General features: G+C 35.1%; 4 protein-coding genes across 5 annotated transcripts; 3 read left to right on the forward strand and 1 right to left on the reverse strand.

Moving 5' to 3' along the window:
• Positions 1 to 7: 7 nt before the first annotated feature.
• LOC126708219 (protein FAR-RED IMPAIRED RESPONSE 1-like) lies at positions 8 to 1,673 on the forward strand. The gene is made up of 4 exons (XM_050408021.1): positions 8 to 370; positions 413 to 1,078; positions 1,307 to 1,393; positions 1,512 to 1,673. Exons 1-4 carry the CDS (start codon positions 8 to 10, stop codon positions 1,671 to 1,673), a joined length of 1,278 nt encoding a protein of 425 aa, XP_050263978.1.
• Positions 1,674 to 4,339: 2,666 nt separating this feature from the next.
• Positions 4,340 to 6,862, reverse strand: LOC126709268 (proline-rich protein 4-like). The gene is made up of 3 exons (XM_050409425.1): positions 6,575 to 6,862; positions 6,314 to 6,400; positions 4,340 to 4,684 (listed from the first exon to the last, which is right to left on the reverse strand). Exons 1-3 carry the CDS (start codon positions 6,628 to 6,630, stop codon positions 4,468 to 4,470), a joined length of 360 nt encoding a protein of 119 aa, XP_050265382.1. The 5' UTR covers positions 6,631 to 6,862; the 3' UTR covers positions 4,340 to 4,467.
• A 1,037-nt stretch (positions 6,863 to 7,899) lies between these two features.
• On the forward strand, positions 7,900 to 15,191 carry LOC126709266 (cryptochrome DASH, chloroplastic/mitochondrial). Of its 2 annotated transcripts, XM_050409422.1 has the most exons (14): positions 7,900 to 8,383; positions 9,118 to 9,257; positions 9,372 to 9,587; positions 9,703 to 9,834; positions 9,960 to 10,034; positions 10,634 to 10,750; positions 10,839 to 10,885; positions 11,629 to 11,705; positions 11,928 to 12,003; positions 12,516 to 12,585; positions 12,679 to 12,802; positions 14,044 to 14,093; positions 14,191 to 14,218; positions 14,638 to 15,191. In XM_050409422.1, exons 1-14 carry the CDS (start codon positions 7,948 to 7,950, stop codon positions 14,649 to 14,651), a joined length of 1,602 nt encoding a protein of 533 aa, XP_050265379.1. In that variant the 5' UTR covers positions 7,900 to 7,947; the 3' UTR covers positions 14,652 to 15,191. The 2 variants fall into 2 exon arrangements, with proteins under 2 accessions (XP_050265379.1, XP_050265378.1); XM_050409421.1 differs by lacking the exon at positions 14,191 to 14,218.
• Positions 15,192 to 15,718: 527 nt separating this feature from the next.
• Positions 15,719 to 21,441, forward strand: LOC126709265 (pentatricopeptide repeat-containing protein At5g24830). The gene is made up of 6 exons (XM_050409419.1): positions 15,719 to 16,209; positions 16,291 to 16,442; positions 16,565 to 16,753; positions 17,599 to 19,193; positions 19,330 to 19,536; positions 20,001 to 21,441. The coding sequence occupies exons 1-4, from the start codon at positions 16,204 to 16,206 to the stop codon at positions 19,019 to 19,021; spliced, it is 1,770 nt and encodes a 589-aa protein (XP_050265376.1). The 5' UTR covers positions 15,719 to 16,203; the 3' UTR covers positions 19,022 to 19,193; positions 19,330 to 19,536; positions 20,001 to 21,441.
• The last annotated feature ends 731 nt before the right edge of the window (positions 21,442 to 22,172 follow it).

Consider the following 22,172-nt stretch of genomic DNA (forward strand, 5'->3'; position numbering starts at 1 on the left):
TGCAGCAATGTCAGCTGCAATAAAAGTAGTCATGCCTGAGACATATCATGCATTGTGTAGTTGGCATATGTGGCAGAATGCTGAGAAACACTTGGGTCATTTACTAAAAACTGAGCCTCAATTTAACGCTGATTTCTTAGCATGTATCTATGAGTATGACGGTGAAGATGAGTTTCTTACAGCTTGGAATGAAATGCTAGATAAGTACGATGTTCGTGAAAATAAATGGCTAATTGATCTATTTAAATTGAAGGAAAAATGGGCCCAAGCATATGTTAAGAGAACTTTCACTGCAGGAATGAAGACAACCCAGCTTAGTGAGAGTTTCAATGCTGACTTGAAGGATTGCTTGCGTACTGATCTCAATATGGTAGAGTTTTTCACTCATTTTGAAACAATTGTCAATTAAAAGCGGGATAAGGAGTTAGAAGCAGAATACAACTCTAGACAGAAATTTCCAAGATTAAAGCTCAAAAGCTCTCCTATGCTTAACCAAGTAGCAACGGTGTACACGCCTAAGTTGTTTGATTTATTTCAGACAGAAGTTGAAGAGGTAATGGCACTTTCCATCCTAGAACGCAATGTGAGTCGAACACATAGTTATGTGGTTGGAGTTTTCAATCAAAATGGAAAATATGAGGTCATGTGGAATCCATTAGATGAGACTCTATCTTGTAGTTGCAGAAAGTTTGAGTCATTTGGTATTTTATGTAGGCATGGTTTGAAAGTTCTTGATGTATTGGATATCAAGTTGATTCCTAATAGATATATCATGAAGAGGTGGAGAAGAGATGCAAAAGATGGAAGCGGAAAAAATTGCACAACACATAACATTAACCCGGATACTCGACTAGAATATGTAGATCGGTTTCGAGATTTATGTCCAAAATATATTCAATTGGTGAATGAGGCATGTGAAACTAAAGAAGGCCATAATATTCTAAGCTTAGCAATTGCAGATTTGAAAAAAAAACTTTGTGACCTTAGGAATTGCAAAGCTAATGTAGAAGAAGACATCATTAGGCCTTCCACTGATTTTGCAAACAAAGAAGATCAATTATGTGCTTCGATTACGATTGTACCAAAAGGGTAAAGAAAAGAGAGGTTTATCATAATAAAAAGCGTAGGACGAAATCATGGATAGAAAAGATGAGGAAACCAAAGGAAGGCACATCAAAGAAGCAAACAAAGAAAAGAAAAGTGCAGGAGGTAATCTTCAATTATCCTTATTTTCACCATTCTATTTTATTTTTACACATTAATATAGTATACTATTATTGTTGCTAAACTAGTACAATTTTTATAGGAAATACTCGCTCATGACGTCATGGCACAAAAGCAAACTGAGGATATATCTTCTGGAAATATTACTAGTTTTACACAACTTTTAATGGTAAAGATATTTACAATTATATATTTTATTTTGATATTAATAATAGTTTAGATGCATGATTTGATAATTTTAATACTAAGCTTGTGATATGTGTAATGTGTAATTGGATTTTTTGTAGTCGGCTTCTACAAGTTCTACAGTACATCAAGGAGGCTCATCAGCAAGTGTTGCATTAGCATCACATTTAGAGAGTACATCAAGTGTTGTAGGCTCCAACGAAAAAATTAATGGTGCTGGAAATCTCTTGACTCAAGGAAGTGTTGCAAGTGGAGGTCTCTAGTTTAGGATCATGTTTTATAATCTAGGACGCATGTCCAGATTAAGTGTTCTTGATTTGTAATTTTCCTAGTTTAGGACTGGAATTTTGATGGTCCAAAACTTAGCCATATTCAAAATGTTTAGATTTTTTATTATTTGGAAAGAATACTTAATTTGCATGTCTGATGTATCTCTGCAAGGTGTTAATTTTTGCATAATTATTTGTTGCTGCAAAAATTGTTATTTTGCATAATTTCTGCATAATTACTGTTACTTTTACTGCATAATTATTGTTAAAGTTACTGCATAATTAATGTTACTGTTACTGCATAATTACTGTTAAAGTTACTGCATAATTGATGTTACTGTTACTGCATAATTACTGTTAAAGTTACTGCATAATTGATGTTACTGTTACTGCATAATTAATGTTACTGCATAGGTCTGGTATTGCACAGCATAAATATGTTTTTCTACATAATTGTTATGCTAGGCAAGAGTTGTTTTTACTACATAATTACTGTTAAAGTTACTGCATAATTACTGTTACTTTTACTGCATAATTACTGTTACTATTACTGCATAATTACTGTTAAAGTTACTGCATAATTGATGTTACTGTTACTGCATAATTACTGTTAAAGTTACTGCATAATTGATGTTATTGTTACTGCATAAGGGACGGGCTCCTCTCCCGTTTGTCATTCTCCAGTTCTCTCCCGTTTTAATATGGATGAATGCCACGTGGAAACAAAACAATCCAAAGGCCAAAAAATAAACCATGAAATTCTTTCTCTTCTTTCTCCATTCTTCAGTTACTTTCACCTGTTCTCTCTGTCTCTCTTTCTCCTCTTTTTCCTCTTTCTCTAACGGACCAAACCTGGGCATCTTAAGCATCAAAACAAAAGGGACAGAGGATGTGAGTTCTGTGCAACCCAAAGGAAAAAAAAAAAAAAAAAAAAAAGCCACGAAACAAATCCAATTTTTTATTTGACAATTTTTCATATAAAGTTGAGTTGAGTCGGCACCAAGATCAAAGCTTGCTGGTTGGAGAAAATCGGTGCTTGAGGAGACCAAAAAGGAGTTAAAGATCTCTATTCTCTCAGGGGAAGCCAAGAAAATACTGTTGTGTAAGGTGGGTGTGAGATTACCATCCTTACCCTTATACCCAACCTTCTATTGGGAGGAACCCAATCTGACCACTCTTGCCAAGAATGATAAAATCCCAAGCACAGCACTCACATCCTCTATTCTTTTTGTTTTGATGCCTCTGATAGTCTGATGCTCAGGTTTGGTCCGTTTGAAAAGAGAGATAAAAGAGAGAAAAGAGGTGAAGTGATTGAGAGAGAGGCGAAACAAGAGAGAATTACGTGGCTTATTTTTTGGCCTTTGGATTGTTTTTTTTCCACGTGGCATTCATCCATATTAAAACGGGAGAGAACTGGAGAATGACAAACGGGAGAGGAGCCCGTCCCATTGCATAATTAATGTTACTGCATAGGTTTGGTATTGCATAGCATAAATATGTTTTTCTACATAATTGTTATGCTAGGCAAGAGTTGTTTTTACTACATAATTACTGTTAAAGTTACTGCATAATTACTGTTACTTTTACTGCATAATTACTGTTACTGTTACTGCATAATTACTGTTAAAGTTACTGCATAATTGATGTTACTGTTACTGCATAATTACTGTTAAAATTACTGCATAATTGATGTTACTGTTACTGCATAATTACTGTTAAAGTTACTGCATAATTGATGTTACTGTTACTGCATAATTAATGTTACTGCATAGGTCTGGTATTGCACAGCATAAATATGTTTTTCTACATAATTGTTATGCCAGGCAAGAGTTGTTTTTACTGCATAATTACTATTAAAGTTATTGCATAATTACTGTTATTTTTTCTGCATAATTACTGTTAAAGTTACTGCATAATTAATGTTACTGTCACTGCATAATTACTGTTGAAGTTACTGCATAATTGATGTTACTGCATAGGTCTGGTATTGCATGACATAAATATGTTTTTCTACATGATTGTTATGCTAGGCAAGAGTTGTTTTTACTGCATAATTACTGTTAAAGTTACTGCATAATTACTGTTACTTTTATTACATAATTACTGTTAAAGTTACTGCATAATTAATGTTACTGTTATTGCATAATTACTGTTGAAGTTACCGCATAATTGATGTTACTGTTACTGCATAATTAATGTTACTGCATAGGTCTGGTATTGCATAGCATAAATATGTTTTTCTACATAATTGTTATGCTAGGCAAGAGTTGTTTTTATATATAAGTGTTGCTGTGAGGAGAAAAAATTTATATAAATATGACAAGTTTTGAGCTGTATGCATGTTAATTGGTGTGTCAATTTTTCTTTTGCATGAGTTTTACTATCCTTTTCCTCTCCTTATAAACACTCCACATAACCAACTAACTACATACCTTGGCCCAACCAACTAACAACCCACAATGGCAGTACAATTTATCTAGACTGTACACTCCCACGCACCCACATGCAGGCACACACGCACACCCCAGCAGCTATACCCGCACCACCTGTGCACACCCACATGCAGAGTCCCCTACACACCCTTACACACACAGCGGCTTTACCTACACCACCTATGCAGCACACCCTTACACCTACTTAAAAATATCTACAAATATCAATAGCTCACAACTGTCACAATTTTTACTTACAAATATCTGTAAATATCCACATTCCACCTGTCACAATCCTTACAATTAAAATTCAATCCTTACAATCACAATCCTTACAATCCTTACAATAACAAATGTCACAATACTACTTTTGAAGACTCTAGGCCATTATGTGCAGGGCATGGTGCAGCTGATGCACTGTGAAGCTGTGCATAGCATTCTTCATTCAATTTGCCATCTTTTACAATCTTACGATGAATAGACACTTTGAACTTTCCTTCTTCATCGAGTTTCCCTACCTCTCTTGTCTTTAAGTGTCCATTTTCTGGCTTGCAATCAATTGTTACTCGAAGCCTTGCACCATGATACACAAAATTATTGTTACTTGTTTTTCAATATTGTTTGTATATGGCATCATTAATCATATGCAAGAAAAAAGAACAATGCACCCATCACTTTGTCCATATTGTCCAGAATTTTTACCCTAAACAGAATATGGGACCAAGATTAGCAAATAGTAGCATTTCAAGTCAAAAGCATGCCAACATTGCACTTTTTACAAGGCAAACTTGACATTGACATTTAAAAGAACAATGCACCCATCACGAGTAGAATAAAAAAGAAACAATGCATCAACCCTGAACAATTCAGTATTTATGACAGTTCCAAAAAAGAAAACCATAACTGTAAAGGCATGTTTAGTCTTAATGTTACTCTGCTCACAGTCTGCACAAGCAGCTAGACTATAAACACTTAAACTCATCATACTGTCATACACATGAAAAAAAAAAAACAGATCAAGAAATACTCCAATTTGGACAAAAAAAAAAAAATTCCTAACTTTTGAGGAATTCATTTCAAATGTCTGCTAGAGCAAATACTTGCTCACCATTAAGCAATTAAAAAAATCATTATTTGAAGTAATTTTCGGTTTATAGCTAATCAAGAAAAACATGGAACATGAATTAGAAAAATTCATGAATTAGTTTGACAATGGTAAAACGCATTCATCAACTTAAAGATTATGATGAATATATAACAACTTTAAATCAGCAAAGCAAAACTTCGCAAAAGTTTGGGATTTAGTCCTCTCATGGTGAAAAATGACAAAAGATATGCTTGTTTATTTAAAAGGAAAACAAGTAGGTAAACCACCATATATACATACAGATTCTGTTAACAAGAAAACAAGAGACATATAGCTATTAATCCATCGAAGCTTTGGCCACAATAAATGGGGAAAATTCATAAAACAAACTCTTGTTCATAAGCTCAATTGTGCCTAAATTTAAATGCAATTTCTGCTTTATTGTATAGATCAGTACCATATTTGTATAACTTAGAAATGCCCAACTAGAATTAGAGTTCATAAATCAGTAACATATCCGTATAACATTGAAATGCCCAAGAATTAAAGTTCATCTAGAAATATTTGAAGATTTATTAAAAGAAAAAACATTTCACCAAATTTTCAAACATTCTTTTGAACCAAAAACCCAGAATGTTTGAGGGAGGCCTTAACATTAAAAATCTAAATTGACTACTTAAAATTTGGGCTAAACTTGTTAAGTATGATTGGTAACAATTCAAGCAAGCAAAAATTTTCCCCTCAAGTTAGCCTATCAAGAGCCACAGTCTATACCTTTAAAATGAACTACAACACGCAAAATACCCATCTGCAATTTAGGAAAATAATAGGTACCTAAGAAAAATTAGGACAAAAAGAGAAATTTCATAATGATTTTTTTAGCATATACCAAGCAACACAATTACTTTACTGATGTCAAAGACAACAACACACAACAACTACAAGCAGGCCACTTTCCCTTCAATCACAGCACATTTGGCTGTACCTAAAAACCTCCATTGTTTTATGCAAAAGGAAACCTAGTCACTAATAAAAACTGAAACAAAATGGGGTTTCGGTCATATCTAAAAAGCAAATAAAAAGAGAAGAGAAAATAAAGAGAAAAAGAAGGGTACCAGCGGCCACCAATGGTGTAAACACCATCTATATGCACCGCCGCCGGCAGTAGGGTGGTTGCAAGATGAAGCTCGGCCAAGAACAATTTGTATCCAATAACACAAATTCCACATTATTTTTTTCCCAAGTACAACAGGGAATTCAATTTCTTTATCAAAAGAAAACGAAATCCTAATAAAATACTAAAAATTAAAAAAAAAAAATTTTGTTGAGAAAATTAAAATAAGGAAAAATCAAAGAGGGAGATAGAGGAACTTCACCGGAACCATGGCCGGAATTGGTGGAGCGGAACACGGTGGCTGCTAGCGATAGCCATGGAGATTGAGTATCAACTTCTCTCTTTCCCGATTTTCCCCAAACCCAAACCCTAACCTTCTTTGATTTGGACTTGAACCAAATCGGCAAGGCTGGCTCACCGCAACCACCACCTCCGATGGTGGCTTCTTCTCTCCTTCGACCAAAATCTCTTTCTTTGTCTCTCAATCTCATTTCCCTCCATAGATCAGATCATCAACTTCTCTCTTTCCCGATTTTCCCCAAACCCAAACCCTAACCTTCTTTGATTTGGACCTGAACCAAATTGGCAAGGCTGGCTCACCGCAACCACCACCTCCGATGGTGGCTTCTTCTCTCCTTCGACCAAAATCTCTTTCTTTGTCTCTCAATCTCATTTCCCTCCATAGATCAGATCATCAACTTCTCTCTTTCCCGATTTTCCCCAAACCCAAACCCTAACCTTCTTTGATTTGGACCTGAACCAAATTGGCAAGGCTGGCTCACCGCAACCACCACCTCCGATGGTGGCTTCTTCTCTCCTTCGACCAAAATCTCTTTCTTTGTCTCTCAATCTCATTTCCCTCCATAGATCAGATCATCAACTTCTCTCTTTCCCGATTTTCTCCAAACCCAAACCCTAACCTTCTCTGATTTGGGTCTGAAAAGCATCAATGTCTCTCTCTACACCCGATTCTCTCCAAACCCCAACCCTTACTCTCTCTCTAATCTGGGTTTAAAGAGGATGCGTGTATGGGTGTCGAGATCTTTGGTGAGCTAAGGTTTTTCCTTTGATTTTGCTGATGGGTTTGAGTTGAGTATGCTAGAAGTGGGAAGTTGAGAGAGTTTGAACTTTGAAATTTGAGAGAGAGAGTTTGAACGGCTGGTGAGAGTTAAGAGTTTAACTTGAGTTTTTTTTGTCCGGTTGAGTTAAACCCCAGTTAAGTCAACTGAACTCCAGTTAAGTGTGGTGACACATTTTAAATGATGTGTCCAATTTTTGAGCGTGGATCATTTTGGACTCAATCCCTACCGTGAACTGGAGCCTCTCCATTTCAAAGGGAAATGGAGAGGATCCGGTTCCGTCTTTTACTCCACACGGGAGAGCCGTCTAATAATTTCCAATGCGACAGTCGTCTACTGTAGCGGCTTGGTTTCGTAAAGAGAAACTGAAAACCAGAATAAATCAAAACAAACTCGTCCATTGGCTGCCATAAAGCCACGTCATACAAAACTCGTACGCCAACGTGTCACGTTCTCAACTGCTTAAACTAACTAACTCTCTCTCTCTCTCTCTCTCTCTCTCTCTCTCTCTCTCTCTCTCTCCATTCTCCAAAATCCAAACTGCATACATGTCACTATGACTATTCTCCGTTACTCAGTCCCAACTCTTCCCCTGAAAAAGCTCATAATCCCATCAAATTCAACATTCACAAACTCAACTCTCTTCCACTTTCACTTTCACTTTCACACCATGAATTCCATCGCAAAACCTTCAGCTTCATCTTCTTCTTCTTCTTCTTCAAGAACATCAATCCACCAGGTTCCGGAACTAGACTCCGACGAAACACACCGCATTGCCGATCTAACCTTTCGAAGGTACTCTTCTTCATCCTCTTCGGCTTCCAGGACTGGCAGAGGGACCGCCATTCTTTGGTTCAGAAATGATCTCAGAGTCTTGGACAACGAAGCTTTGTATAAGGCCTGGCTTTCCTCCAATTCGGTTTTGCCCGTCTATTGCGTCGATCCTCGCCTTTTCGGCACCACGTATCACTTCGGATTCCCTAAAACTGGAGGTAATATTATATATGATTAAAGATCTTTCTATAGTTCTTAAATCAAGCTGAAAGCTCGGCTCGGAAAAAAAGTTAAAAACTTGTTTGTTTATGTTCCCCTGTTTAGTGAAAGATAAGTATATAATATTATATTTTTATATGTACACTTTTCTAAAAATATACTGATGTTCATGAGATATCAAATTATTTTATTTGCAGTTTATTGACTGTCAATTTGTGGTAAAAATTCTTAAATTTGTGAAGTTGTAAACAAATTTTTTAGTCATGGTAAAAAGATAAGTTGATCAAGTATCTCTTGAATGAGCTTAAACTTGTTTGACAAGAAAAAAGAACCAAGCTTGAATATCTAATCTTGGTGATAAGCTCGTGTTTGAAATAAAGTTAAATGAACAAGCTTGAAATTTTAATAATCAGCTCTGCTCATTTACACGATTACATCTCTATGTACTTCCTAAAATCCTATTCATCCATTTTGAAATGAGTGAATCAAATTTTAACACATAACAATTTTTTTTTTTTAAATGACTATTATTTTGGTATTTATTTAAATTATTGATAATGTAGTAAAATCTAATCCACTTCTTTCAAAATGAATAGATATGATTTTAAGAACTCCATAGTGGAGTTACCTAAGAATTTTTGAGGATCTTCTATGCACCTTTGTGAATTTCTTTGACTTGTAGTATAACAGAGTATACAAGTTTAAAATTTAAATTGTAGTGATTGCTTGGCAGCCTTGAGAGCGCAGTTTCTTATTGAATGCTTGGCTGACCTGAAAAAGAATTTGATAAAGTACGGCCTAAATTTGCTTATTCGACATGGGAAGCCCGAGGAAATTCTCCCTTCTCTTGCAAAAGCTTTTGGAGCCCACACAGTTAAGTGATTCCCACATTTATTTTGAATTTCTTTTAGTAGAAAGAATGGATTATTCCGAGTTATTGAAGTAAATGGGAGTATGGGTGTTTATAGTCTGATTTATTCTAGCCAGGTATATGCCCAAAAAGAAACTTGCAGTGAGGAGTTGAATGTCGAAAGATTGGTCAGCAAAGGTCTGCAACAAGTGGTGCTACAATCATCTTCGGAGTCAAGAAGTAATACTAACAACCCTAAGTTACAGCTTATTTGGGGTACCACTATGTACCACATTGATGACCTCCCATTTGATTCTAGCAGTTTACCGGATGTGTATACTCAGTTTCGCAAGGCATGATGATTAATAATTCTTTTCCATTAGTTTTGAGTTCATTATATTTTTTCATGGATAAGTAGGAAAGCTATTTTATGTGGTAGCAGTGTTGTTTACAAAGTAAAACTTGCAGTCTGTTGAAGCCAAATGCAATATCCGGAGCTGCATTAGAACTCCAACATGTCTTGGGCCGCCACCAAGCATTGATGATTGGGGATGTGTTCCTTCGATGGATCAGCTTGGAGTCTACTCACAATTGCAAAATGTAGGATTTTTAATACATGCATCTGTGTTTCACGGATATAAATTGCGTTTCACTCTAATAAAAATTTTGAGACACACTCCTCCATCATAATATAATGTAGTCCATATTTTTTCTTTTTAATACAGGTTAGCAAAGGAATGAAGTTTGTTGGGGGTGAAAGTGCAGCACTGGGCAGGGTGAATGAGTACTTTTGGAGGAAGGCAGGGGAAAATCTCTCTCATCATACATGTTTCTGTTAATGCTTGTTTTGAAAGCAAGATTGCCAACAATACATTGCAACAAGCATGGAAATTTAATATCTTAAAAACATTGCTGCAGAAATGAAAATTAAAATCTTAAAGTATGGTGGCATTAGAGTTGTTGGTTTTAGATTCCAATAGTTATTATAAAAATAAAAAGATTCCAATAGTCTTCTATGAATGTAGAATTTTGAGGACAATAGCTGTCATAATAAAAATTGAGATTAGTGCGATTCATGAACAAAATAGATTTCATGATTTCATCTCATCTGTTTGATTGATGAGTGATGAGTCTAAATTTCTTCTGTAACCTTCGTCCTAAGTGTGGATTTGTGCATCAGATACTAAACAATTACGAAGGGTGGCATTTAAAATTCCATGGGATGAAAGATAGACCAATATGATCATTTCAAAATCAAAAAATAAACCAGTTACAATAATTTAATTTTTGATATAGCTGCTTAAACATATTTATAATAGAAAGTTATGATGTTTAAAGGAGCACTAATAATACCAATTATGTGGATTTCTAAATTATTTGTACTTTCTTGTATATGTAGGACTTGCTAAGGATCTACAAAGAGACCAGAAATGGGATGTTAGGACCAGATTATTCAACAAAATTCTCTCCGTGGCTTGCTTCAGGAAGCCTCTCTCCTCGCTTCATACATGAAGAGGTTGAAAATTTCATTCATTTTTGCTTTTGTACTGCACAGAATAGATATACAACAATTTGAAGAATGGGACTAGATTTTACTTTTATAGGTGAAGAGGTATGAAAAGGAACGGGAAGCAAATAATTCCACATACTGGTATGGTTCTCTCTCAAGATAAAATTATTGATAGCATTTCAACTCTGTCCCAATTTCATTTGTCTATTGAATTCATAATTTCTTAAGTTGTAAGTGGTTTAAGCCAATTTAGATGAATAATATTCAGGTACTTTCCTCCAGTTTGTGGTGACTGATTTCAATCAGTGTGCATGTGTGTGGGTGTTTTATCATTAAGTAAACCCCATGATAGTTTCCATCACCGACTTCTGTCCCAAAATTCCTACATGCCCCTTTCCTTTATTAGTATTGTTTAATAAAAATTCACATTTTAATGAAAAGTATAAATATATAATTTAGCAATGAGATGACATCAGAAGATATCATCATATGACATCTTTTCTTAACCAGCCTTGATCATTTTCTCTCTACATTCTTAGTTTTGAACTTTTGATTTCAGCATATTTGTCTCTCTCTCTCTCTCTCTCTCTCTCCATTTCTTTTTCCTCAAAAAAAAGAAAAATAAAAGAAAATAAAAGAAAAAGAAAGTAAGAAAGAAAGGAAAAGCCTCTTACCACATGCCAGGTTCACATGCAGGCTGAGATGCTATTCAGTTAACAGTTCTGGATAATATGTTAACTTAACTATGGAATTGCAAAATTGAACTGATGGGAAAGCAGGATTGCTGGAAATTCTGATTATAAACCAATCTTTCAGCTGGGTTAAACTTTTTCAGATATTTTTATTTTCCTTTTCCTCTCCTGAATCTATGTTCAACACAACAGGGTTTTGTTCGAATTGATATGGAGGGATTACTTCAGGTTTCTATCAGTCAAATATGGGAATTCCCTTTTCCATTTAGGTACAGATTCGAACCATCTTATTCATCTAGTATTAATCAGTTCAGATCATGAAAATTTGGACCTTGTTTTAATGAATGCAATGTTGTTAGATAATATAGTGCGTGTGAGTTAGAAACTTTTATACATCAATGTAAGTATCATATTGAAAATTTCAGGTTAAATGTTTCTTGTATATAGTCATTTGAAGTTCTTATTTATTTTATTTTATTTTATTTTTTAAGGTGGTCCAAGAAAAGTGGAGCACAGATGGAGCCAAGACAAGAATATGTTTGAGTACTGGAGAGATGGACGTACAGGGTATATTGTTGCTTCCACTAATGTCTGTGTTGCTATCTTCTTTTCATTTCAGCATGTACTTTTATATGTGCATGGCCACATGGAAATGCAAAGAGTATTATTTTGATATCTGCTGCATTATTACTGATCCTGCTTCTTTTTTGTTCATTTTCTGTAAGCAACATTTTATTGACACTCCCTTATCTATGAAGGAAATCTCTAACAATCATAGTCTTTGTGTTAATGATTTTATTCCCTCTAATATGGAACTTCTCTTCTATTTTTTCATTTCTTTTTTGCTTGATATATATGTATTATTTTGGTTATCTGTTATCTTAATGTTACTGTACTCACCTATTTTTCCTTTTATCAACCTTTTTCTTTTCTTTCTTCTGTTTCACGGTACATGAAACAGGGTGATCTTATGCCCTGGAAAACCAAAATGTAGTCAAATATTGAGTATTAGGTTTTTGGAAACCCATTAAAATTTTATTTCTCCATGATTGACATAATTAAGGTTGGTGAACTTCCAGGTACCCCCTCATAGATGCAAACATGAAAGAACTATCAACCACTGGGTTCATGTCAAACCGAGGACGGCAGGTAAATTTCAAGACTGACTTGAGACTGCTTCTTTGAATCTCAATAAATTGATATGGTCTACCAAATTACCAATCATCAATTTTATTTCTCCAGATAGTGTGTTCCTTTCTTGTTCGAGATATGGGTATTGACTGGCGTTTGGGAGCTGAATGGTTTGAGACATGCCTTTTGGATTATGATCCATGTTCCAATTATGGAAATTGGACATATGGAGCAGGTGATTCTCATCTTCATGTATCTTCCCATTGTCACTTATGCATAAAAGTATGTGTATTTGAGCATTTCCCAGTGTAGGCAAGATTGTATTTTGGCATATTATAGGTTGTTGTTTCAAAGTCATTGCTTCATAAACTGGGAAAACAGTTTACATTATTTGATTTAGCTAAGTATATCAGTGTCAGTTGTATACGAGTTGTATGACCATCTTGGTAGCACCCTAGGACATAACAGGCAACAGGATAGTCATGACATGAGATAAGTCTAATTATTTACCCAGAGGTGTTTGTAATGTGCATTTTACATTTCAAAATGTTACAATTAACGCCCTAGTTCGTGGTTAATTTGCAATGTTCCTCAACATCCAAATTAAGGGTAACCTATAGAATTTTTGTAATTTAGGGTACACATTGCAAATGTCCTCATAATTTGGGGTAGATAGGCTACACACTGAGCTATTAATTTAGACGTTGGAGTGGACATTGGAAATTAATTTTGATTACAAGTGTTGATTGTAAATGTTTTTGATGACTAGTGTGCACATAGAAAATGCCCCATAGATTGTAGTTAATCCTTTCTTTTCATTATAAATGGCCCAGTCCATCTTTCCTGCGGTTTGGGGTATTTATTAAGGTTGTGAAAAAAAAGAGAAGTTACAAGTGGCAAATTTTTTGGTGGAGGGGACACACACACAGGAAAATTTGTTTGACTTTCATGTCAATCCACGGTGATCTTTACATAATAGTAATATAGCACTGGCACCTACTTTCTGTTTTTTATAGGAGACACAAGAAAACAATGAAAAACTGCAGAGCATTGAACAACCTTTGTAATTGTTCACGTCATATCTGAATTAAAAATATTTCTGAAGTAAAGAAGATATCTCTTACTTCATTTGTACAAGTTGTCCCTTACAATCTTGTCCTTCATTTATAGCGAGAAGGTTTGATATCCTGTAAGTATATCAAAACAAGTGGTATATGGAGGATGCAAAAGGAAATACAGGATACTAAAGAGGGTCGGGGGTTAGTATGTGTATCAAAATATTGTTGATTTGACTGGATAACCACTTGACTTGACCATTGAGAGCTACATTTTATCCATGACCCCCAAAAAAAAACTATTGAACACTGTTATATTCTTGAAATGCAACTTCGAGATGTGCTACTCCTTTAAACTTTGCAGTTAATGAGATCCTTTGATAAACAATTAAACATGTCATTCTTTGTTCTTCTTGTTTAGGAGTTGGGAATGACCCTAGAGAAGATCGTTACTTTAGCATCCCAAAGCAAGTAAGTGCTTTCATACAATTTCTCTTTTCTTCCTGGGAGGTGGTAGACAATCAATAAACACTGTTCAGATGCTCTTATATTATTATTCTGAAATCAGGTTCATTTATGGATTAGGTTGGGAAGAGGTAAGTCTGTTTTCTGTCCTCGGTATTAGAAAGCAGGAATAAACCAAAACATATTGCACTTAAATTTCTTAATATACTACAGCTTTTTCTATAGTTATGATATTCTTGTTTGTGTTAAATGGTAAGTGGAAATATGCTACTGTATACCTGTGTCGCAATTAGTCAACCCAAATTAGCTGCACCATCCAACTCCTTTATGATTTCTATATAAAAGATGTAATGCTTAACATGCTTTATTTATACAGAAATGTAGGTTCTAAAATTTGAATTGATCGAGAAGTCTAATACTATTTTATAGATATAAAAGTATGTGAGTGCTTCGGGACAGAGGATATAGGAGCTTTTAAAATCTCGTCATGTACAATGACGCATACTTTTGCATAGACATGTAACCTATACCTAAGATACTAAAATTGCAGGCACAGACGTATGATCCTGAAGGTGAGTATGTGGCATACTGGTTACCGCAGTTACGAGCACTTCCAAAAGATAAAAGGAACTTTCCTGGGAAGTCATATATTGAGCAAGTTGTACCACTCAAGTTCAAGACTGTCAGTAAACACAGTAGTCAGGATATGGCTTTGGCTGCAAGACGAACCAATTTTAGAGGGAGAAAATAAAGGGGCATGATAGATAAACTTGAAAAAGACAAAGATACAGCACGTCCTGCTTTTAATGTATGAGTGATGAGGAATTTTTTTCAGTAAGCTGTTTTTCCTTAATGCTGTTTAATTTCTTATGACTTCGACAACGTAGGAACGTAGACATCATATTTCATTTGCAAGCTTTCGAATTCATATAGGTGCAAATAAGTGAGGTTGTTGCATTGACTACAAAGGTTTTGTAGTTCAAGTAAGGGTTCAGAGGACATTTTGGATTTTCTCTACCTCTATTGTTGGTAACATGGTAAGATTTTGATATTGAGCAGTACATCTTACAACTAATAAAGCTGGTTTGTTTCCTTAAAGAATAATTATATGTATAACACTTGTGAAACACTACCTCAATTCAATATAAGTTATATAACCAATACCAATGGCCACAACCTTGGCTTCCTTCCACATATATGGTAGCCATTGTAATCATTATGTTGATCAGCAGCTGCTACTGTACCTGAGCACTTTGAGCATCTTATGCCAATCTTTTTAATAATAATAATAATAATAATAATATCATATTTTCCAAAAGAAAAAAAAAAAAAAGGAATGGTGTTGTGATGGAGAGAAAAGGTTTGAGCTTTAAGATTTAAAAAATATTTTTTTTTAAAAAAAAGGCTTGTGGCATGATAAGAAGATTCCATGCTGTTCTAAGAATTTCTTCCAAAAGTGAAAGCACTACAAATATTCTTAATGAAACTAAGGCGAATTTTTATTCTTTTGTAAGTGTATTGAAATGGACTGAATTAGACTTAAGTAGGTTGAATGAAATGAAATGAATCAAAGTGGGCTAAATTGGATTGAGTAGATTGAAGTGGATGGAAGTGGACCGAATTGGATCGAATGGGCCAAATGGACTTAAATAGACCGAAGTGGACTGAAATAAATCCAAATTTTTTCTGAATCAAAATAAATCCAAATGTCTAGCTAGATTTCCACTTTGGACCTCTAAAGTCTAAGCTAGATTTGGGTTATGTTATGTTGGGTAATAATATGGTTTGGGTTGGGACTCTTTATCTCATAAAAACCTAAAAACCCTTAAACAACCCAGAAATAGAGATTGGATTAGGCTACAGCCCCATAGCCAAAAACAAATTGTTAATTAACAGTCTGGCCCAAGCGCTTCTATTGACCCAAAAAAAAAAAAAACATATCTGGGAAACACAAAGTGGAAGATGTAAAGAATCTCGCAGGGTGTATAGCCTCGCGACACAGCCGTGAAGCCTGGATTGACTAACCAAAGAAGCAGCAGCAGCCAGCACCTACCACCAAATCACACCCTAATAGTCAGAGAGAGAGAGAGAGAGAGAGAGAGAGAGCACACAACAAATGGCTGTGAGTTTAAATTTCCTGTATTTGGATTTGTATTTTGGCTCTCTCTGATTGATTGAAATGTGGTCTCTATCTCTCTTTCAGCTACTAATTGGGTGTGGAGAATCGTCGTCTTCGGCGTCCCACATTGTTGTTCTACGATACTTGAATCGAGCCCTAGACTCCATCAAGCACGACATTTCTCACCTCTTCGCCAATCTTTTCTGCTTCAAAACCAACTTCGATTCAAACGTCAAGTAACTTTTACTAACTCTTTCTCTACTCCTCCTTCACACTCTTTTTCACTCTGGGTGAATTTGTGAGTGTGGAATTTTTTGTTTTTGTTTTTATTTGATTTTCTTAAAATTAATTTGTGAAGGAGTTGTGGGAATGAGGATATAATGCCTTCGTCTTTTGAGGATCTGTTGGCAACCATTGGCGAGCGTTGCGAATTGAGAGCTCGAGACTGGTTTTCGAAGAAGAAAGATGATAAAGGGGATCCATATGCTGTTTTCAATGTGTTGGATACAATGCTAAAGGACAGTTTGGAACGTTTGAAATTGATGAGGTCAGTCTTTTGATGTTTTGGGTACAATGCTAAAGGTTCATATTTGTCTCTCTCAGTTTTTTGAATAAAAGTTTATGAATAGACTATTGCAAGGGCTGTAACTTTTACTAGGAGAAAAACATAGGGACTTGAAATTATCATTATATGATGATGGATAATGTTACTTGGGAATGAGTATTGATAGCTGGATTTTTGCTTTTAATGGATGGCTATATGACCAGAGCAATTTCAGCAATTTATAGTGAAATTTTTTGGTTTTTCGATAGTAAAAGAAAGAAAGAATATTCCTTTGTTTAATATTATTTGCCTTAATATTGATGTATTTGTTTTGCCAAGTTCAGGTTTTCAAGAATTGAACGGTCCTATTGAATGACTGACTTAAATATATTCTACTTGTCACTGTTGGCAACTGAAGATTGATTTTTTTTTTTTTATATATAATTTTTAATTTATTTATCGATATATTTTTGATTAGAACGAATGAGGGAGGGGGATTCAAATCCTGGTTTTTCCTGTGGGAAGAATGCAGGAATGCCACTGACCCACAAGGCTTTTGGCATCAAAAATTGAAAATATTTGACATGTACAACTAAATGTGTGTAAGAATAAGATGCCTATAAAAAAAAGGTTTGTAAGATGCAATTGTTCGTTGGTTTTTGACTCCCTTATGTGACAATGGGATATTAAATATTGTTGAGGAATGTTTGTCAAGTCTGGCGAATGAGTTCGGTCATACAAGAGCTTTTGATTAGTTATGCTGGAATATGTCTGACAATATTCTTATTATTTGTTATATGATTCTAGAGTTTATAGCATGTCTTCTGTTTTTACCTTAAATTATGCAGGGAAAGCATAGTTCTGGCAGAGATTGGTGTTCAAGGGTGCACTTTGGAAGTAAATTATGCTGAACATGCACAAATAATTAGGAATTTGTGTTTGGAGGGTAAGGTGGGTGTGGCTCTATGGCTTCGAAGAAAAATGATACATAAAGGTGTTGTTCCTGATGTATTTACACACAATTATCTTGTAAATGGACTTTGTAAAACTGGTGACTTGGAGAAGACAGATTGGCTTATTAGGGAGATGGTAGAAATGGGTCCCACTCCCAATTGTGCCACATTCAACACTTTCATCAAGGGTTATTGCCTCATGAATAATGTAGATAGAGCTCTCTATCTTTTCTCTACTATGGCTAATTGTGGTATCATGCCAAATAGAGTTACGTGTAACATACTTGTACATGCATTGTGCAAGAGAGGTCTTTTGGAGGAGGCTGGGAAGCTTCTTGGAGAGATATTAGAGGAAGATAATGACAACAGAACATCAGATTTAATTACCTCAACCATACTTATGGATGGTTACTTTAAGAGTGGAGATATGGCTCAGGCTCTTAGTCTTTGGGATGAGATGGTCCAAAATAATACCCGAATCGATGTTGTTGCATATAATGTCCTTATCCATGGATTTTGTTTGAGTCGGCACATGAGCCTTGCATATAGGTATTTATGTGATATGCTTAAAAGAGGTGTACTTCCTGATGTTTTTACTTATAATACTCTTATATCTGCTCTTTGCAAAGTTCAAGAATTTGATGAGGCTTCTTATATCTATGGTGTTATGTCAAGCTTGGGAGTTAATCCTGATCCCATTTCATACAAAATTATTATTCAAGGCTTATGTGTTTATGGAAATGCCGTCAGAGCTTATGAGTATCTTATTTTTATGCTAGAACATTCAATAGTGCCCGAGCCTCACATATGGAACCTAATAATTGATTGTTATGGAAGATGTGGAGATCTTGGTAGTGCATTCTCCATCAGAGATAAAATGTTGGCTTTTGGTGTTCAGCCAAATGTGTTTACCTATAATGCACTGATTCATGCACAAGTAAAAGGAGGGAACATTGCTGATGCTTATTCTCTTAAGAAGGAGATGCTTCTGTCTGGCCTTTATCCTGATGTTGTTACTTATAATTTATTGATAGGCGCAGCTTGTAACGTAGGGCACATCCGTATAGCACTTCAATTAAATGATGAAATGCTGAGAAGGGGATATGATCCTGATATAATAACTTACACTGAACTCATTAGAGGTCACTGTATTAGAGGCAACATGAAGGAAGCTTTAGAGCTTTTTGTGAAGATACAAAGATCTGGTTTACCAATTGATCATGTTCCGTTTCAGATACTTATTAAGAAGTACTGCAGACTGAGGGAGCCTGACATGGCATTTGACCTCTATCAGAAGTGGTTAACTAGGGACAAATGAGATTGTCATCTTTAATGGACTTTATTTATGCAAAGGCATGGTGGAGTTGATCCTGGAAAATAAGGGCCAACTTTAGCTTGGAAGTCAGAGCTTCTGCCTTGGAGAATTCTATATGATGGTGGCCATTTTTTGCTTGTGGTGAATGTGCAACTTCCATCTACTCCTCAAAAATGTATGTGTCTTTCTGAATGTTCCATGCATTCTTTTTGGTATGTTGAAATATTTTTGTATTGATTGCCACTTCTATGTTAGGTCTGGTGTTTCAAACCTAGCCCTCCACTCATGTATTCCCTTTCTTATTTTCATAGGATTGATCATTATCATCATCATTATTTGATTTAGATGGGAAATGCAATGCAAGGGCCACTCATACACAGATGTTATTGGGATCACTGGAGTGCATCTTGCCTACACACTGTACTGGTGAAGTAATCGTCATATTCGAGAGAGCAAAGGTTTGCTGGATGCGATCACTGTAAATCACAGGTTCAGATGGTCAGCAGCATCATAATCAGGTAAGCACCCTCAATATTGTTGCTGCTGCTAGTCGTAACATGATTTAGATGCTGGGATCAGTTAGACTTATCCCCCACACCAGAGAGAGAGATTTTTACTTGTGGTTGGACCTGGTAATTGCACATGATAGGTGGTGCTTTGTGCCTCTAAGCTAGCTTTGGGAAAACCCTGAAGATTTAAGGTTAACATAAGAATAACTCTGTTTCCGGTAGCCCTAAAAAAATTAATCCAAATCTGTTAATTGTCTTTATTGAATTTGGGGGACTTTATTTTGTGGATTGTGTATATTGGTGCACATGATATAAATACTTTAAAAATTGAACAGATAGAAGAACTGGATTAGCCACTATTCTTTTGCTTTAGAAAGAATGAAGTGTATTCATATATTCAAGCATCAAAAAAAAAAAAATTAATATATTTTTTAATTTATATTTTAGATTTGGGTTGGTGTTATTTTTTGCAGGACATATAAGTAGAAATAAAGGAAACAGCACCAGGCATGTGACAAAATTTCATACAGGGACTGAATCCGTACACACAACTGGAAGACACCAATTTAATTCTTCATCCTTTCATCACTAGTAGGAGAATATGGTCTCTCTACTGTAGCATGGTGCAGTAGTTATAGGTTCTAAAACTGGTAACAAATTCCTCTTAGACTCTGTCCCTCACTGAATTGTTTATTTAGAAATCTAAGGGCTAAAATAGTTTACTTTATGGATTAAAAAAAAGGATATGCTTGACTTCAGATATACAAGAAAAGTGAATCATTTTGAGGAAATATTGATAAGATTTTTCATTTTCTTTCTTTCTTTCTTTCTTTGACAACATTGAACATAAAGGCTGGAAAGGGAAAATGCTTCTTTTCCCCTTGCATGTGCATGCATGCATGCATGTTTTATTTATTTATTTTTATTTTAAGTTACATGTGCACCCTAGTGCCAAGAACTTTGTAGGATGGCATTGCCTGGTTTCCTTTATGAGGAGAACTAGGACTCAAGTCCTCCCTCTCACTTGTAACATTTGAATTAACAAAAAAACAACAAAAAAGTTACACATGCACCCGGTGAGTGTTGAACCCTAGATTTCACCTTTCAACCCATTCTTCTTTTTCCATTAGATGTAAGCTTTATAGACTACTCATGAACATTACTGTTTCTTGGGATGCCACTGAGAGTTATGTCCTGCAACCTATCATCAATTGCACAAATTTTAGCCTCCTATGATCTTAGGACACCCTCCCATGCTCACCCTTCTTAGAATTAGTTATTATTCAATTTCTTCATATGCAGTAAAATGAAAGGAAAAAAGGGAAAAAATAATAATAAAGAAAATAAAAATTGTTACATGGATGCTCTAAGATGGCAAAATATTCAAAGATTTACCATTGGCACTGTTAATATAATTGAAGGAGGCTGCAGCCCATGGATTTTGAGTGTTATTGTTGACAAGTATTTATAACCTTATAATTGGTCACTGTTTCACCTCTTACTTCCAAGAGTTCAAAGTGTTCTGCTTATAAACTGGAAACTTGCCTGGATTACAAATCCATCAATTTGAAGCATTGGATTGACTCTTGATTGTAAGTAAATTAACTGTGAGGCACAGGCACTGCTTAGTGTTTTGGTGTAACATTCAGAGTAATCTCTCTCTCAAACATTAAAAGGATATCAATGGCAGATTTTTAACTGCAAGGATAAAATGGTGACTGGGGATGTTGCATCGTGGTTGGTTCAAAGTAATCAAAACAACAACATCCTTGCCCTTTTCCTCTACCAATTTATGTTGATTCATTGCTAGGAGTCATTCTTCAGTTTTTTTGCTTAAAATCATCTAACATTAGTGTTCACGAGAAAAGTTGAGAGATTAGAGGGAGATCCCAAAAAAAAAAAAAAAAAACGAAACTTTGGTCCACAGTGGAGAGCAAAAATGACGTTAAACGATGGTAAATGCAATGAGCTACAAAAACCCACGTGTTAAGGATTTACTCTCTTTATTTTCTTTTCTTGTCAATTAAGTCATGTAGTGGGATTAGAACCCGAGTGTTCTCTTTCCAGCTCATATTTAGTGCTTCTCTGGTGTAACTAAAATAAACTTTGATGTAGCAATTAAACCAAAAGCTGTCTTTCTTGTAGCTATCTGTATTGATTAATAAGTAGACTCTCGCTTCACTGTATACTCTCCTTTATGGAAAATTATTGTGTACTCTCGAAAGATTATAAGTACAGTACGTATTTTTTTCTCTCATATGAATAGTGGGTCCCACTAATTAAATTCATGGTGTGGAGAAGCCTTTATTTCTTAGTCTTGAAAACCGAGGAATTAGAGTTGATTTTGAAGGGGATTCATGCAACTTGATCTTAAATTCTCAACCACTAAAGATGACTCCTCTGAAGTCAATTGGGTCGTTCAACCCATTGTTGAAGATACCTAAACAAGTGAATTTTTTAATTTTTTTTGCTTATAAATTAGTCTATTGTGTTGCAAATGGTAAAGCGGGTCTATTTCCATGAATAAAAAACTGAATAAATTGATTGAATAAATAAAAAGGATAAATTATATATGAGATGGATATTATTCATCTTAATCATCTTGAAAACTTGCTAATATAAAAAATAAATAAAAAAATACAATC

This window comes from Quercus robur, chromosome 12 (assembly GCF_932294415.1).
Source record: "Quercus robur chromosome 12, dhQueRobu3.1, whole genome shotgun sequence".
Classification (NCBI taxonomy): Eukaryota; Viridiplantae; Streptophyta; class Magnoliopsida; order Fagales; family Fagaceae; genus Quercus; species Quercus robur.

Coding starts and splice junctions, on each gene's coding strand:
- LOC126709268 (XM_050409425.1), bottom strand. CDS start 6,630: ATGGCTATCGCTAGCAGCCACCGTGTTCCGCTCCACCAATTCCGGCCA. Junction 6,401..6,574: donor CAATTCCGGCCATGGTTCCG/GTGAAGTTCCTC, acceptor TATTGGATACAA/ATTGTTCTTGGCCGAGCTTC. Junction 4,685..6,313: donor TACACCATTGGTGGCCGCTG/GTACCCTTCTTT, acceptor TCATGGTGCAAG/GCTTCGAGTAACAATTGATT.
- LOC126708219 (XM_050408021.1), top strand. CDS start 8: ATGTCAGCTGCAATAAAAGTAGTCATGCCTGAGACATATCATGCATTG. Junction 371..412: donor TGCGTACTGATCTCAATATG/GTAGAGTTTTTC, acceptor GTCAATTAAAAG/CGGGATAAGGAGTTAGAAGC. Junction 1,394..1,511: donor GTTTTACACAACTTTTAATG/GTAAAGATATTT, acceptor GATTTTTTGTAG/TCGGCTTCTACAAGTTCTAC.
- LOC126709265 (XM_050409419.1), top strand. Junction 16,443..16,564: donor AACTTCGATTCAAACGTCAA/GTAACTTTTACT, acceptor TAATTTGTGAAG/GAGTTGTGGGAATGAGGATA. Junction 16,754..17,598: donor GAACGTTTGAAATTGATGAG/GTCAGTCTTTTG, acceptor TAAATTATGCAG/GGAAAGCATAGTTCTGGCAG.
- LOC126709266 (XM_050409421.1), top strand. CDS start 7,948: ATGACTATTCTCCGTTACTCAGTCCCAACTCTTCCCCTGAAAAAGCTC. Junction 9,588..9,702: donor TGTATACTCAGTTTCGCAAG/GCATGATGATTA, acceptor TAAAACTTGCAG/TCTGTTGAAGCCAAATGCAA. Junction 12,803..14,043: donor AAATTGGACATATGGAGCAG/GTGATTCTCATC, acceptor CTTCTTGTTTAG/GAGTTGGGAATGACCCTAGA.